Source organism: Aquarana catesbeiana, linkage group LG06 (genome assembly GCF_042186555.1).
Source record: "Aquarana catesbeiana isolate 2022-GZ linkage group LG06, ASM4218655v1, whole genome shotgun sequence".
NCBI lineage: Eukaryota > Metazoa > Chordata > Amphibia > Anura > Ranidae > Aquarana > Aquarana catesbeiana.
The window spans coordinates 55938265-55954544 of record NC_133329.1 but is presented as its reverse complement, the minus strand read 5'-3'; the positions used below and the strand labels follow the sequence as shown (position 1 = coordinate 55954544).

Genomic DNA, 16280 nt, shown 5'->3' with positions numbered 1-16280 from the left:
ATGAATGGCACCCAGCACACTAGAGCAGTGGTCTCCAAATTGTGGACCGATGGCTGGATGCAGCTCTTTACTTGCCCTTATCTGGCCCTTGGGGCACTATTCATCCTACTGACACCAACAATGGGGGCATAATTCTTGCCACTGACACCAACAACAGAGCACTATTCCACTGACACCAATGATGGGCATCCTTCCACCTACTGACACCAATGATGGGTCACTATTCCTATTATTATTCTCCCACTTGCACAAATAATGGGGCACTATTCCACTCACTGACAACAATGATGGGGCACTATTCCTCTCACTGACACCAATGATGGGGCACTATTCCTCTCACTGACACCAATGATGGGGCACTATTCCTCCCACTGACACCAATGATGGGCATCCTTCCACCTACTGACAACAATGATGGGGCACTATTCCTTCCACTGACACCAATGATGGGTCAATTCTCTTCCCACTTGCACTAATGATGGGGCACTATACCTCTCACTGAGACCAAAGTTGGGGCACTATTACTCCCACTAAAGATTTGGCATTATTTATGACCACTGACACCAGGATATTTTCTACTACCAATGGCCACAGTCCGGCCCCCCTAAAGTCTGAAGGACAGTAAACTGACCCTTTGTTTAGATAGTTTGGAGACTTGTTAGGGAAATAATTCACCGTCTCAGACCGTCCTCGGGCATCAAGGTAATATTTATTGCATATGCAAGAGAAATGAATAGCATTACATGTTCATGCTGTCATCATCATTTCTAAGGAAAATACTGTGGTACATGTCTTTTTTATAAGCCCTGGACACCCCCCTTTCCTGTCTTAAAACATGCCCAGTCTCATGTATTTTCAACTTTATTCTGGACGTAACAGGAAAGGTGGAAGTGTCTGTTACAGACTTTATCTTCATCTAACAATGGTTACAGGATACTGACTTGCCAACACAAAAATACAGGATATATGCAAAAACTGCAGATCTAAGCATTTTATATTACTGAGTCCATATATTGCTGACTCCATATTATCTATAGTTTGTTTCTAGGCCATGATAAACAAAATGGCGTCTTTCATAACTGACATTTAAAGTATAATTTCTCTAACAAGACTCCTGTATTAGAGGCAACGCAACTTTGTTGAAACGCGTCGCAACGCACACTGGTGCCTTGTGGGGTTTTAAAAAATGGGTCGTTTTTTTTTTTTTTAGCAAGTTGAGGTGTGTTGGCAGCACGCAAGAAAACACACGTTAATGTGCCACAAAGAAGAAAATGGGCCCTTTATATACACTATATTGTCAAAAATATTGGGACGCCTGCCTTTACACATCCCAGTCTTAGTCCGTAGGGTTCAATATTGAGTTGGCACACCCTTTGCAGCTATAACAGCTTCAGCTCTTCTGGGAAGGCCGTCCACAATGTTTAGGAGTGTGTCTATGGGAATGTTTGACCATTCTTCCAGAAGTGCACTTGTGAGGTCAGGCACTGATGTTGGATGAGAAGGCCTGGCTTGCAATCTGCGCTCGAATTCATCCCAAAGGTGTTCTTTTGGGTTGAAGTCAGGACTTTGTGCAGGCCAGATAAGTTCCTCCACCCCAAACACGCTCATCCATGTCTTCATGGACCTTGCTTTGTGAACTGGTGCTCAGTCATGTTGGAACAGGAAGGGGTCATCTCCAAACTGTTCCCACAACATTGGGAGCCTGAAATTGTCCAAAATGTCTTAGTATGCTGATGCCTTAAGAGTTCCTTTCACTGGAACTAAGGGGTCAAGCCCAACCCCTGAAAGACAACCCCACACCATAATCCCCCCTCCACCAAATGATGCAGATCAGTGCACAAAGCAAGGTCCATAAAGACATGGGTGAGCAAGTTTGGGGTGGAGGAACTTGCCTGACCTGAGTCCTGACCTCAACCTGATAGAACACCTTTGGGATGAATTAGTTCAGAGACTGTGAGCCAGGCCTTCTCATCCAATGTCGGTGCCTGACCTCACAAATGCTCTTCTGGAAGAATGGTCAGACATTCCCATAGACACACTCCTAAACCTTGTGGACGGCCTTCCCAGAAGAGTTGAAGCTGGTATAGCTGCAAAGTGTGGGCCAACTCAATATTGAAACCTACGGACTAAGACTGGGATGATATTAAAGTTCTTGTGTGTGTAAAGGCAGGTGTCCCAATACTTTTGGTAATATAGTGTAGTTGGCTATAGTTCTCCTTTCAGAACGCCTATAATTTTGTTTTAATATAAAAGAATCAGACAGGCATTGTAGCTGCAGATTTTATTATGAGGAGAGGATACACGGAATATTGGGAGCTGATACAGATGGGGGGTAAGGTAGACAGATGACAGACAGGGGGGCGATACTCTGCAGCTCAGGTCGGCACAGCGGTCTAGAAATTACTTGTTGCAGTGGACGCAGTTGCTGGAGGGATAGTCCCAGTGGAAGCCGATGGCATCGATGACGGAGTCGGAGCTTCCGCTGATGTATCTCAGGAAGGTGTCGGGGAACAGAGGGGAGGCGTTGAAGGAGATTCCGATATCTTTGCCGAAAGTGAACACACGCTCCTTGTTGGAGAAAAATACCAGCTGGCGGACGTAGTGGGTATATTTCCCGTTTACCTGGCTAATGTGCTCTCCGGGGTGAAGGAAAATTTCCTCCAGATCACCCGATGAGCCCCCGCGGTACTCTGACCACGTCGTCCCATATCGCACCTGGATCCTGTGGAGGGAACAAACCCACGTCATTCTTCAGAAGAGAAATAGAGAAAGAATATCTAAAATTGTAACATAAGATAAATAATATGAATAAAACTGACATATGCCCCACGCCAGCCTTAGATTACCTGGCAAAAAATAATAAAAAAATAAATGCCATGGCATCCGATTCCCATTGCTACCAGTGCCGCAGCTATAGCAGAAGTGATGGCTGCACCATGCCGCCAGAATTACATTGCTTTCCATGTGCGAAATCTGCAGTTTTCATTTCCTCCAAAAATCACAAGATTTATGCATTGGTTTAACCACTTCAATACCGGGCGATCTCACCCCCTTCCTGCCCAGGCTCATTTTCCACTTTCAGAGCTGTCACACTTTGAATGACAATTGCGCGGTCATGCAACACTGTACCCAAATTACTTTTTTTTTTCATTTTTTTGAGACAGAATTTTCCTTTGGTGGTATTCAATCAATTTTCTAAACAAATGAAAAAAAGACCGAAAATTTTGAATAAACAAATAAACTTTTTTCATCATTTCTGTAATACAATTTTACAAATGAGTAATTTTTCTTCTTCACTGATGGGCACAGACAAGGCAGCACTGATGGGCACTGATAGGAGGCACTAATATGCTGCACTGATGGGCACTGATTGTTTCTGATGAGGCTGCACTGATGAGGCAGCACTAATAGGTACTGATGAGGCAGCACTAATAGGTACTGATGAGGCAGCACTGATGAGCACTGATGAGGAAGCACAGGTGGGCACTAATTAGCATGAATGAGGCTGCACTGATTGTCACTGAAGAGGCTGCACGGATGGGCACTGATGAGGCTGCACTGGTGGGTTACTAATGAGGCGGCACTATAGGCACTGATGAGGATGCACTGGTGGTCACTGATTAGCACTGATGAGGATACACTGATTGTCACTGAATTGGCTGCACGGATGGGCACTGAAGAGGCTGCACTGGTGGGCACTGATGAGGCTGCACTGATGGGCACTGATGAGGCGGCGCTAATGGGCACTGATGAGGCGTCACTGATGAGGCAGCACTGGTGGGCACTGATTAGCACAGCACTGATGAGGCAGCACTGATGGGCACTAATGAGGTGGCATTGATTGTTACTGAAGAGGCTGCACTGATAGGAACTGATGAGGTGGCACTGGTGGGCACTTATGATACTTCACCAATGGGCACTGATGAGGCTGCACTGATGAGGCTGCACTGATTGTCACTGAATTGGCTGCACGGAGGGGCACTGATGAGGCTGCACTGATAGGCACTGATGAGGCTGCACTGATGAGGCTGTACTAATATGGACTGATGAGGCGTCACTGATGAGCACTGATAAGGCAGCACTGGTGGGCGTTGATTAACACGGCACTGATGAGGCTGCACTGATGAGGCAGCACTGATGGGCACTAATGAGGTGGCATTGATTGTTACTGAAGAGGCTGCACTGATAGGAACTGATGAGGTGGCACTAGTGGGCACTTATGATACTTCACCAATGGGCACTGATGAGGCTGCACTGATGAGGCTGCACTGATTGTCACTGAATTGGCTGCACGGAGGGGCACTGATGAGGCTGCACTGATAGGCACTGATGAGGCTGCACTGATGAGGCTGTACTAATATGGACTGATGAGGCGTCACTGATGAGCACTGATAAGGCAGCACTGGTGGGCGTTGATTAACACGGCACTGATGAGGCTGCACTGATGAGGCTGCACTGATGGGCACTAATGAGGTGTCACTGATGAGCACTGATGAGGATGCACTGATGAGCAGCTGAGCTCAGTGATAATAGAGAATAGGGACAGACACTGAGAATCCCCCCAATATACACATGTATTAGTATGAAGCTGGTGAGAAAAGGAAAAACGGCGCCGTGTGTCTCACCCGGTGATGTAGACACGGTTGGTACGAATTCTCAGGGCTGTGATTGGTCCATCCAGTTGGTTTCCAGACTGTGAAAATGGCTTTCCACCACCACCGCCATATTCACCGGAGTACGAGGAGCTGCGCTGCTGAGCTGAGGAATAAAGGAGGCAAAACAGCTGTGACATCACTATTCTCTGTATATAATATATTACACAGGAGTGACATCACCACTCTCCAGATATAAGATATACTATAGAGGAGTGACATCACTATTCTCTGTATATAATATATTACACAGGAGTGACATCACCACTCTCCAGATATAAGATATACTATAGAGGAGTGACATCACTATTCTCTGTATATAATATATTACACAGGAGTGACATCACCAATCTCCAGATATAAGATATACTATAGAGGAGTGACATCACTATTCTCTGTATATAATATATTACACAGGAGCGACATCATCACTCTTCAGATATAAGAAGAGTGACATATGATGTCATGAGATGTGAATATATCAGATGAGAGAAGAGGATCTCTTACCTGCAGCGATGGCGCACACACTGACAAGGATCCACAGCAACATTCTGTTATAAAACAAAATTTACATTATTATATAATACATATGCAGCAGAGCATCGCACCTCAAATACCGCACATCACTATCCTTAATACTGAAAGTTCTGCCCCTCAAATACTAAACAGTTCTGCCCCCAGTACTGCAGAGCATCGCACCTCCAATAATCAATAGTACTGTTCCCAATACTGCTGAACATTACACCTAAAATGCTAAACACAACTGTCCCCAGTACTGCAGAGCATTGCACCTCAAATACTGAATATTACTGTCCCCAGTACTGCAGAGCATTGAACCTCAAACTTTGCACAGTACTGGCTCTAATACTGCAGAGTATGACACCACAATACTGAAGAGTACTGTCATCAATACTGCAGAGCATTACACCTCAAATACTGCGTAGAATTGCCCTCAGTAGTGCAGAGCATTGTAGCTTCAATACTGCACAACACTATCCCCGATATTACGTAGCACTGCCCCCAGTCCCGCAGAGCATCACACCCTGGGCAGGACTGAGGGTGGTGGGGGCCCCTGGGTTTGAGTCACTTTCGGGCCCTACCCTTCTATACATTACTTTAAACCTTTCGTTTTCTTTTAAGCGCGCCACTCTGATACCGTTTGTCCATTACATCACTGTCTAATGCAGACAGGTTTTCTCAACGGCAGTAAACGAGGCACTACGTAACTGCCAATAACTGCCAATAACCAATCAGCAAACCTCAAGATAAGAGTTGAAGGAATTTTAAGGAAAAAACTATTTAGTGCTAGTTCACACCAGACGCAGTTCCGTGCGCTTTTTTTTCAGCACTCATAATGCATACACAGTGTTTTCCATGTATTCCAATGTCTCTAGTTCACACCATGCAGTCAGTTTCCGGTCAGTTTCCAGTGCAGAAACTGACTGAAAACTGACTGCATGGAACTAGAGCCATTGGAATACATGGAAAACACTGTGCATGCATTAGGTGCAGAAAAAAAGCGCATGGAACTGAATGGAACTGAGTCTGGTGTGAACTAGCACGCAGGCTGGGTTCACACTGCTGCGGTGCGGGAACGCAGCGAATTTACTGCGGGTTCCCACACCGCACCAACTCGCACGGCAGTTCACACTGCCATATGCGAACTGCTGGGGAGTATCATACAATGTTAATGACACCCCCAGTTCAGCCCGCATATCGCAATGCGAACTGACAATTCGGACATTTTCGGATCGCATAGGTGTGAACACCCATGCGATCCGATTTTGGTCCGAACAAAAAAAAGGGTCCTGTGCGAGTTTGGACCGAATGCGGTGCGATATCAGCCATACTATCTGTATGGCTGATATCGCACAGCACAGACATCGCATGTGATGTGAACAGCAGTGCGCTGCGAATCACATGCGATGTCTGCAACGGCAGCAGTGTGAACCCAGCCTAAAGGAAAAAAACGTACATTTAAATGCTCATCAATGCAGCCTTGAACAGCGTCCATCTGCGTGCTTGTCCAGTGTCATTTGCAGTCTTGCAGCCTTGTCAGTGTCATTTGCAGTCTTATCAGTGTCATCTGCAGCCTTGCTCAGGCTGCAGTTAGGCTCGATTCACATCTATGCATGTTGCTTTTGAGCGTTTTTGGAGGTTTTTTTTTCATGCTTGCCACGTTTTTGAGCAGCGTTTTTGTAGCGTTTTTGCGGCGTTTTTGCCGCGTTTTTGCCGCGATTTGCGTTTTGCGTTTTTTTTTTTTTTTTTTTTTTACAGTTTTTTTTTTACAGTCTAAAAAAAAAATTAAAAAAAATAAAAATAAAAATAAACGGCAAAAACGCATCAAAAACGCTGCAAAAACGGTGCACTTGCGTTTTTGATGCTTGTCCATTGAAATCCATTACATGCAAAACGCTGCTTTTTTGCATGAAAAAAAGTCCCCGACCCTTTCCAAAAATGCAGAGAAACAAAAAGGCATTGATGTGAACATGTTCCATAGGAACCCATGTTAAAAAATTCCCGTGCATTTCTGCAAAATGCAAAATGCATCAAAAAACGCGCTAGTGTGAATGGAGCCTTAAACTGCAGTGACTTGTCAGTGTCACTGCAGTTTAAATATGGTGCCACCGAGATACACAGAGCCGGTCCTGTGTATCTCGGCTCCTGACGGCTTTTCTTGGCTCCTCTCGCAGTCCCGCCAAGTCCCGCCCTATGATGGACATAACACAGGTCCAATGGCGGGACTGGACCTGACTGTGAGCGGAGTCGAGCGCCACCGCCAGAGCTAGCTGAGTGTACTCAGCTAGTTCCGCTCACAGTCACGCCCAGTCCCTGTGTTATGTCCGTCATAGGGCGGGACTAGGCGTGACTGTGAGCGGAACAAGCCAAGTATAGCCGAAGTACACTCGGCTGGGGCCCCCTATTGGGTGGGGCCCATGGGCTTGAGCCCACTCAAGCCCTATGGTAAGTCCGGCCCTGATCACACCTCAAACACTGCACAGCTCCGCCCCCAGTACTGCAGAGCATCGCACCTCAAACATTGCACAGCTCCGCACCCAGTACTGCAGAGCATCGCACCTCAAACATTGCACAGCTCCGCACCCAGTACTGCAGAGCATCACACCCCAAACATTGCACAGCTCCGCACCCAGTACTGCAGAGCACCGCACCTCAAACATTGCACAGCTCCGCACCCAGTACTGCAGAGCATCACACCTCAAACATTGCACAGCTCCGCACCCAGTACTGCAGAGCATCGCACCTCAAACATTGCACAGCTCCGCACCCAGTACTGCAGAGCATCGCACCTCAAACATTGCACAGCTCCGCACCCAGTACTGCAGAGCATCACACACCAAATACTGCATGAAACCGTCCCCAGATCTGCAGAGCATTGCACCTCAAAAGCTGCTATGGACTGCTCTTCGAAACAGAAGACCGATGTACTTAATATTGTTTCCATTTCTCCCAAATTGTTCTAAAAATCGTGAAATTTCAGCAAAATGTCATCATTTTTATGAAACGCATTGTAGTCGCGGGGAAGGGGAAATGAAGGTGGTTTTAGGGTGTAATGAGCTTTAAATAATTCCCAGAGAACCTTCCTCCACCTATTCTGGGTCTATGCTAAGGAGCTAATGAGCGGAGCAAGTTGTTTTGGGGGGCAAAACCAATTTCCTTCAATGATATGTTCATCCCTGCTGAGCATTACACCCATCCATAATTATCAGTGGACTGTCCCTTTAAATCATCTTGTACAATGTTCATTTATCAGATCACTGCAGAATATTACTGCTCATGCAGATTATCTCATGCTCCATACAATACATTATACTCTGTGCTACATTTAGACATCACACCGCTCTAGGCAGGTCTCAATATTAACGCCCTTTTGTACAAGCTCCGCCCCCTGCGTCATGAGAGGAGTCAAATCAAATTTTATAATGCCCTCATGTTGTAAATCACTGCAAATTGTTGGCGCTATATAAATCTGGTATAATAATAATAATTATTAAAATAATAATAATGTGCTATTGGAGACATCATGGGGTCTGTCCCATATACAGAAATATTTGTTACACTATACAGACCACCAAATCAGAACTTCAGTGAGTCTCCTGACTCCTCTCAGCACCCCCTTTCCCTGAACAGTTTACTGACTGAATGCAATCACAAATGTCCAAAATCAGCCAAAAAGGGAAACAAAAAGTTCCAACTGTATATTTTAAGCTATATATATATATATGTGTGTATTTCAAATATGTAAATTGGGGGCAAAATTGAATGTTATTATGAGTTTATTTACTCTCCATGTCAAACGTTATTAACAATAGAGTTTTAGGGAAACATATCACATTATGGCCACTAGATGGAGCTGATGATCATAGTAAATGAGTATTTAAAGAGGAACTGCAGTCCGCTCACATAATTTGTAATAAAAAAATCTTTGTCATTCTGAAGCTTCCCTCCAACCACTTTGCATATTATTTTATATATACTGTGATTCTGTACTTGCAAAATATGCTGCAGAAATCTCCCTCCACTGCAGCCATTTTAACTGTGGGCAGCTGAAGCTGCTGCCTGTTCACTTCCTGGATTTACACAGAGGCACACCTCCAGCTCTGCAGCCTGCAGCTCTCATTGGTCCTCTTATGACTCTCCCCCCCTCCCTTCTTGGCAAACTCTCACGGGACTGAGAGAGAGAGAGCTGTGCATGATGTCATAAGCCTAGGAGGCTAATGACCAGACAAGAAACAGGAAGTGGGCTGTATAAGGGATTTACTGGCAGAAAAAAAAAAAAAATTACTATCCAAAGTTAAAACAACAACAAGGGCTGAAGATTTAAAGGGGTTGTAAAGGTAAACATTTTTTCACCTTAATGCATTATATGCATTAAGGTGAAAAAACTTTTGACAATACCGCCGCCCCCAGGCCCCCCGTTTTACTTACCTGACACCTCGAAACTCAGCCGCTCACTCCCGACATCCATTTCACCGCTCAGCCTGGTCGCTGATTGGCTACAGTGGATGGATTGAAAGCAGCGCAGCCATTGGCTCGCGCTGCTGTCAATCGCATCCAATGATGCGGCGCGCCGGGGGGCGGGGCCGAGTGATACAGTGAGCGGCTATAGCCACCGGCTGTATCACGGGAGCGCACCCGCAATAACTAACCACCATGCGAGAGAGCTGGCATTAAGGTGGTTAGTTCTTGCGGGGAGGAGCTGAAACAGCCGCCGAGGGACCCCAGAAGAGCAGGTTCGGGGCCACTCTGTGCAGAACGAGCTGCACAGTGAAGGTAAGTATAACATGTTTGTTATTTAAAAAAAAAAAAAAAAAATTACCTTTACAACCCCTTTAATAGATGGAAAGATGAACAGAATTGACTGAAGGTCCGCTCTAACAAGAGTTTTTGGGAAACATACCACAATATGGCCACTAGATGGAGCTGATGATCATAGTAAATGAGTATTTAATTCATTTGATCATCAGCGCCATCTAGTGGCCATAATGCAGTATTTTTTTCTGATTCATACTATTCTGTATTTTCTCCTGGAGAGAATATAGCGACATATGACTTGGCCTCCCATTTGCACAGAATGAATGTACATGCAGTTGCATAGAAAAATAGCTCTGATATAGATTATATATATATATATAAAAATATACATACATATATATATATATATATTATAGGGCTTTGTTTCTCAAATAATAGGTCACAATTTCACAAACAGTAGGAGGGTCTTAAAGGGGCATTAAATACCAGGATTGCATTACATACAAAGTGCAGAGCTTACACTTGTAAACACAGAAACCAAGTTCCCCCTGAAAAAAAGCCCTGCATATACATATATATATATATATTATAAATACGCCCCTTGGTGTTGCCCCCCACCCCCACCTTACACTGCCACCCTAGGCACAGCCATTATGACAAATACAGACAAATAGAAGGCCCGAAAGCATTCACCTTTCAAAGTGACAGAAGTTCTATTACTTCTCACCCAACAGGTCCCCTTTAAACCCTTTACAGAAATTGCTCCAAAAGATGAAAATCTCTGGCACTGCAGGAATTATGGTGGAGCGCAAACAATTGCGTGCCGTTAGCGTTCATTTTCATTTTTCCAATACCACAAATTTTCAAATTGACCAGCTGTCCCCCCCCCCCATATGGTCACCTCAGCCTGGTAATCACTTACCTGAGGTTTGGGTGTCTGGGGTGAGCCTGCCATCCCGACCCCTATAAATATGGAGGTAGGTGGTTTTATGAGGCAAGTCCTTCCTTCTGAACAAACATCGGGAGGCGCTGTGGGCCATCTGGAAGACAATTAGGTGGGGCGGATAATAAGGATCACCCGGGGTCAGGGGGACATTCACGCCTTCGGCTACAATCACCTCCCTCCTTATCAGTGTTTGTTCTGTCTAAATATAGATGAGAACTCACTGAGTGTCAGCTCTGCTGCCAAGAATCGGCATGCCTCCAGTTTCTCAATGACACGATAAATACGACGCTACATTGTATTTTTTTTTTTTTTTGGTTTATTCTGAAAATAATAATAATAATTTCGACAGGTCATTTTGTAGGTCACTGTGTCTTACAATTTTTTATTTGTTTTTTTTTTATTATTATTTAATCAAAGTTTATTATTTTATAATCTGCAGTAAATAATAAAATGAGTGTAATTAAATAAGAGTGTATTTGGCTTTCACCACCTATCCCAATAAAAAAAAAAAAGGGAACTAGGTGACTGCAATACATACCAGTAAAACCACACCTAGGACTCATATAGACTGGCAGCAGTCCCTGCCGCCTACTGGAGCACACAGAATCTGGCGCAGCTGTCCATGGAAACCAATCAGCTTCAAACTTCAGCTTGTTCAATAAACTTTGACAATAAAACCTGGAAGCTGATTGGTTGCTCTGCACAGCCGCACCAGATTCTGTGTGCACCAGTTTTAGTAAATCTCCCCCTCTTAGCCCCCCCCCCCTTTCACACTGAATCTGACTTTGAAATCGCACGATTTTAAAGCCGCATGTCAGTGTGACTTGGCTGACATCTCTGCGACTTCGTGCACAGATCTCAATGGAAGTTGCATCTGAAATCGCAAAAAAAAAATAGCGCAGGAATTTTTTTCAAATCAAAGTTTTCAAAGTCTGCGTTGCACCAATTTGAACAGTTTCATTGCAGACAATAGGGTGTGACTTGTCATGCGATTTGGACCTGTCAAATCGCATGACAAATCACACCGGTGTGAATGGGGGCTTAGCCGAGCAAAAATTATTAATTTGTATTAATTTGCATATAAATTTGTATATAATATTGCATGCATTTGCATGGGGGGGGGGGGCCTATTCACCTAAATGGGTCACCTTTGGTGGTGGTATTGCCCATTGAACATGACAGGGGGGGGAAATTTTTTCAAACGTGTCAACCCCCTCCGACCACTGTGTTAGATTACGGCTAGATTTAGACGTGCGTCTAAACCCGCACACATCTCTGAAGAGTGACCCATGTTTGGATCGCTTTTCAGAGGCAGTGAGGAGGCGACACACCCACCCCTGTTTTAACCCCATCTTAGCCAAACAAGCGATGCATTGCATGCCGTTGTGGGACATTTGCAGCGCTTCCCCATTCGCTCTGAATGGGTCATGTACAGTGGGGGGGGGGGCACAAAGCAAAGCATTGCAACCATGGCATATAAACACTCCCCCCGTCTGCTGCCACTGAATCTTAAGGGGGGTGGTTGATGGGTGCTAAAAACGCAGCTCAGCCAAACATTTTTGACACCCCCCCAAACTGCACATCTAACCTTAGCCTAAATGGGGTGGTAAAACGACATCTCAACCTCTTAAGATGGAACATGGTGGGTAACGATGGCGATCAGAATGAGCCTGAACTTAAAGCAGAACTTCGCCCTCTCAATCAACATTGGTTATTTGCAATCCGTAGGCTGCTAGCATTAGTAAATAGATAGGAAAGTAGATTGCCTTTACTTGTTTTATACTTTTTTTTTTTTTTTTTACATATCTTCAATTGCTGGTTTCTGGCCTAGACCAAAATGATGGCATACATCCCCGGAGTCTTTGGGAGGGAAAGAGGGGATGTCTCAGCTAAGCACACCCTCCTGCCTGCATGCCTGGGCTAAGGGCAGATGGATTCCAGGAAGTAAATGCTACATAATACCTCTGTCCTTACTCAAGATGGCCACCGCTAGAAATGCTAGGGGGGGTGTTTTTCTAAGTGGTTTCTTAGCAAAATAAAGCATGGAGACACGGATGGATAAGGGGGGGGGGGGCTGTTCTTTCACCCTCTAAGGACCCATTAAAACACATGCATTAACACCAATTGTGTTGCACATTAATATGCATTCCATTGAAAATAAGGAGCTGGCAAAACACCATAATGTCCTGAAAATTGGACATGTCACAAAATTAGTAGCAACGCAATGCACTGTGGTGATTTGCCGTGTGCTGAAGCTCGCTGCAACGCATGTGTATTGCCATTCAAATTGAGTACTGTCCGTGATACTTTTTTTATTTGCACTAACATACAATTTTTCAGGACAAGCTTTCGGGGTATGTCCCCTTCTTCAAGGTCCAAGCAGTACGGCTTGGACCTTGAAGAAGGGGACATACCCCGAAAGCTTGTCCTGAAAAATTGTATGTTAGTGCAAATAAAAAAAGTATCACGGACAGTACTCAATTTTCTCTGTCACAATTGCACTAATACGGCTACAATCAAATCAAGTATGATGGAAGCCATTCAAATTGAAAGGCAATGCATGTCCTCACAACGCAAAGATATAGATGGGCCCTTAGACCCCATTCACACTGAAGCTCTGCTAAAACAGCCGCTAAAGCGCCGGACGCTTTTCGAGCTCTAGTAGGTTGCCTTTTTTAAGGACACCTTAAAAATCCCAGAAAAAGACCTGTTTTGTGGCATTTTCGAAGCTCTTTTAGCGCGCTTCAAAAGCGCTGCCCATTCATTTCTATAGGCAGGGGCGTTTTTGGAGCGATCTACATGCCCTAAAGATGCTTCTTGCAGGACTTTTTCTACCGCCCCGCAAGCGCACCGCCCCAGAGTGAAAGCACCCATTCAGATGAATAGGAGGCAGTTTTCAGGCACTTTTCAGGCGCTATTTTTTGCGCTAAAACGTTCCTTGCAAGGACACATGATAAAAACAGCTCCGCTAGTATCAAAAAATCAAGACGCGCATGCGCAGTGCGTGCGAACTTGATGACCACTTCGTCACCCCTGATGACGTCAGTTGTGACGAAACGGTCGTAGGGTCATCACGTTCGCACGCGCTGCGCATGCGCATCTTGATTTTTTTATACTAGCGGAGCTGTTTTTATGATATTTCCTTGCAAGGAACGTTTTTATTATTGGAATTCAAAATAAATCATTTAAGAAGTTCTACACCATTGGAGTCTTTCCTCTTTTTTTTTCCTTTTTATGCTGGATCTATGGAAATGATCGTACACTGCGATATAGTGACGGTCTCCCGGGAATGCGCCGTTTAGGGTGCTCTTTACCATCACTGATCGGTTATCTTGGGAGGAAGTCAAAGAGATCCCAACAATGTTCCTGTGTCTCCTGCATATACTGCATATACTATTAAAGGGTGAATCTGGTAAATATCAGACGCAGTGAACAAATTTTTTTATTAAAAACAAAAACAATGTCTTCTTTAAAAAAAATTTAATTTTAAGAACGTTCGTTCTTTCATTCAGTGAATGTACAAAGATTTTTTGTCTGATAATTCTCGTCTGAAAATTGATCGGTGTGGCCAGCATAAGGCTCAGTACACACCTATGCAGTTTGCTTTTCATCTGTTTCTGCAGTGCTTTTTGCTGTGCGTTTTGATTTTTGTGCACGTGATTTTGCTGCGATTCGCGTTTTTGCATTTTTTTGGCCAATTTTTTGTTGGGCAGCTTAAAAAACACATATTGCTGCAAAAACGCATTACATGCTTTTCTGCAGCTTCTCTATTGAAGTATATTGAACCAAAAAAGCACAGTTTTGCGTGAACGTGTCCCATAGGAAACCATGTGAATGAACTGTAGTGCGTTTCTGCAAAAAGCACCAAAAAACACATAGATATGAACCAGGTCTAAGACGTTTAGTAACATAATGGGGTGAAAAAAATTAAAATTAGCCCTTTATAGTACAAAAAAAGCAGATAATCACTACTGTAAAGTAGTACTGGACCTCCTGCTGTACCGGTCCCAGGCGTGTCAGTTGCGTACCTCAATGCCCACACCGGCCCAGGCACTGACTCCTACGGTAGGCTTCTGACAGCCGTGACACAACATGCAGAGCCTCTCCACTCCTCCTACTACTCCTAGCGTCAGTCCTCCGGAGATGTTCCAGTCTAATACCGGTGTCCACAAGGACTTGGTCCTGCTGATCAGATAACTGCTACATGGCAGGTGTGCTCTGAACACCCTCCGCCATCTTCCTCCGCCTTGGGTGGGGCGTGTGGCATGCTGAATGCTGGTGTCTTCTCTTCCTGGGCGAGGCTCCGCCCCTTCAATCGTTGATTCAGCGCACGAGGAACTGTAACACTACATTTTCTTGGTGCACCCCAGCGATACCTGGTGGCAGGCACTGTAGAATTGCAGGCTAAAGCAGCAGTCATGATTTTCACGGTAAAAGAAAATGTTCCTCTTGTGATGTCCCACTGTAAGGGATCAATTTCTCCATAGTCCCCGGCCATGCCACCCCCTGTGTCCATGTTTCCAAGGGCAACAGTGACATCTACAAGCCCCATACACATCTCGAACTGTGATGCAGGACAGTGTTTAAATCCGACGTAGTTGCCATGGGTAACGGGTTGACAATAATGATAATCTCGGTGGGACCTCCATGTAGCGCACTACTCCCTTGGGAGCTGCAAAGTTGTTCATTACCTTTTTGTCAATGACCCCCGATCTTCCTTCCCATGCAACTTCAGAACACCAGACAGTCTTTATATTTTATAAAGAACTTTATTCTTGAACTTGGGTTGGTAAACAAGTGGATAGAAGATATGAGATGCCTCTATTAATTCTGGTTCCTGTCTCTGGTCTTGTGTACTTTCCTTTTTTTCTGAGCTGACCAGCATCACTCTGAATAATGCTGTGGATAAAAGATTCCAAAATCCCAGGCCTCCACCGCCTAATTCCTTGACTCTTGCAATCAATCCCTGTCAGTTCAGAAAAGTACTTCTCACTAAGTCCTTGGACTCATAGCAAGTTTACGGATAAGCACCACTGGGTTGCACTCCCTTTGCTCACACCCAATTAAAGTGGTCATAAACCCTTACAACACACTTTTATCTACAGGTAAGCCTATATTAAGGCTTACCTGTAGGTGCTGTAAATATCTCCTAAACCTACACGGTTTAGGTGATATTTACAATTCCCCGTACAAGGATTTCTTCTGCGCATGCGGCGACCTGTTCGGCGCATGCGCACTTTAGAAATTTTCACGCTGTGCCGTTCCAAGTGAAGGTCATACCGTGACTGGCTGTTCCCGTGCGCACGCGCGGGAGTGACGTCACGCGACTCCAAGCAGTCACAGAGCCGGAGTCCCCGACCCCGGAAGGAAGATGGACGCTTCCAGCCGGCGAGGAAATCGGGGACATC

At 44.9% G+C, this 16280-nt stretch overlaps 1 protein-coding gene across 1 annotated transcript; it reads right to left on the bottom strand.

The window, feature by feature from the left end:
• Window positions 1-2266: 2266 nt before the first annotated feature.
• LOC141148443 (zymogen granule membrane protein 16-like) lies at window positions 2267-10953 on the bottom strand. Its single transcript, XM_073635939.1, has 4 exons — window positions 10849-10953; window positions 5160-5203; window positions 4626-4758; window positions 2267-2722 (listed from the first exon to the last, which is right to left on the bottom strand). The coding sequence occupies exons 2-4, from the start codon at window positions 5200-5202 to the stop codon at window positions 2401-2403; spliced, it is 498 nt and encodes a 165-aa protein (XP_073492040.1). The 5' UTR covers window position 5203; window positions 10849-10953; the 3' UTR covers window positions 2267-2400.
• Between the last annotated feature and the right edge of the window lie 5327 nt (window positions 10954-16280).

Excerpts from the sequence above, each read along its gene's own strand:
- LOC141148443 (XM_073635939.1), bottom strand. The coding sequence starts at position 5,202 with ATGTTGCTGTGGATCCTTGTCAGTGTGTGCGCCATCGCTGCAG. Across the intron at positions 4,759-5,159 it reads TGTGTGCGCCATCGCTGCAG|CTCAGCAGCGCAGCTCCTCG; the intron begins GTAAGAGATCCT and ends TTTATTCCTCAG. Across the intron at positions 2,723-4,625 it reads AACCGTGTCTACATCACCGG|GATCCAGGTGCGATATGGGA; the intron begins GTGAGACACACG and ends TTCCCTCCACAG.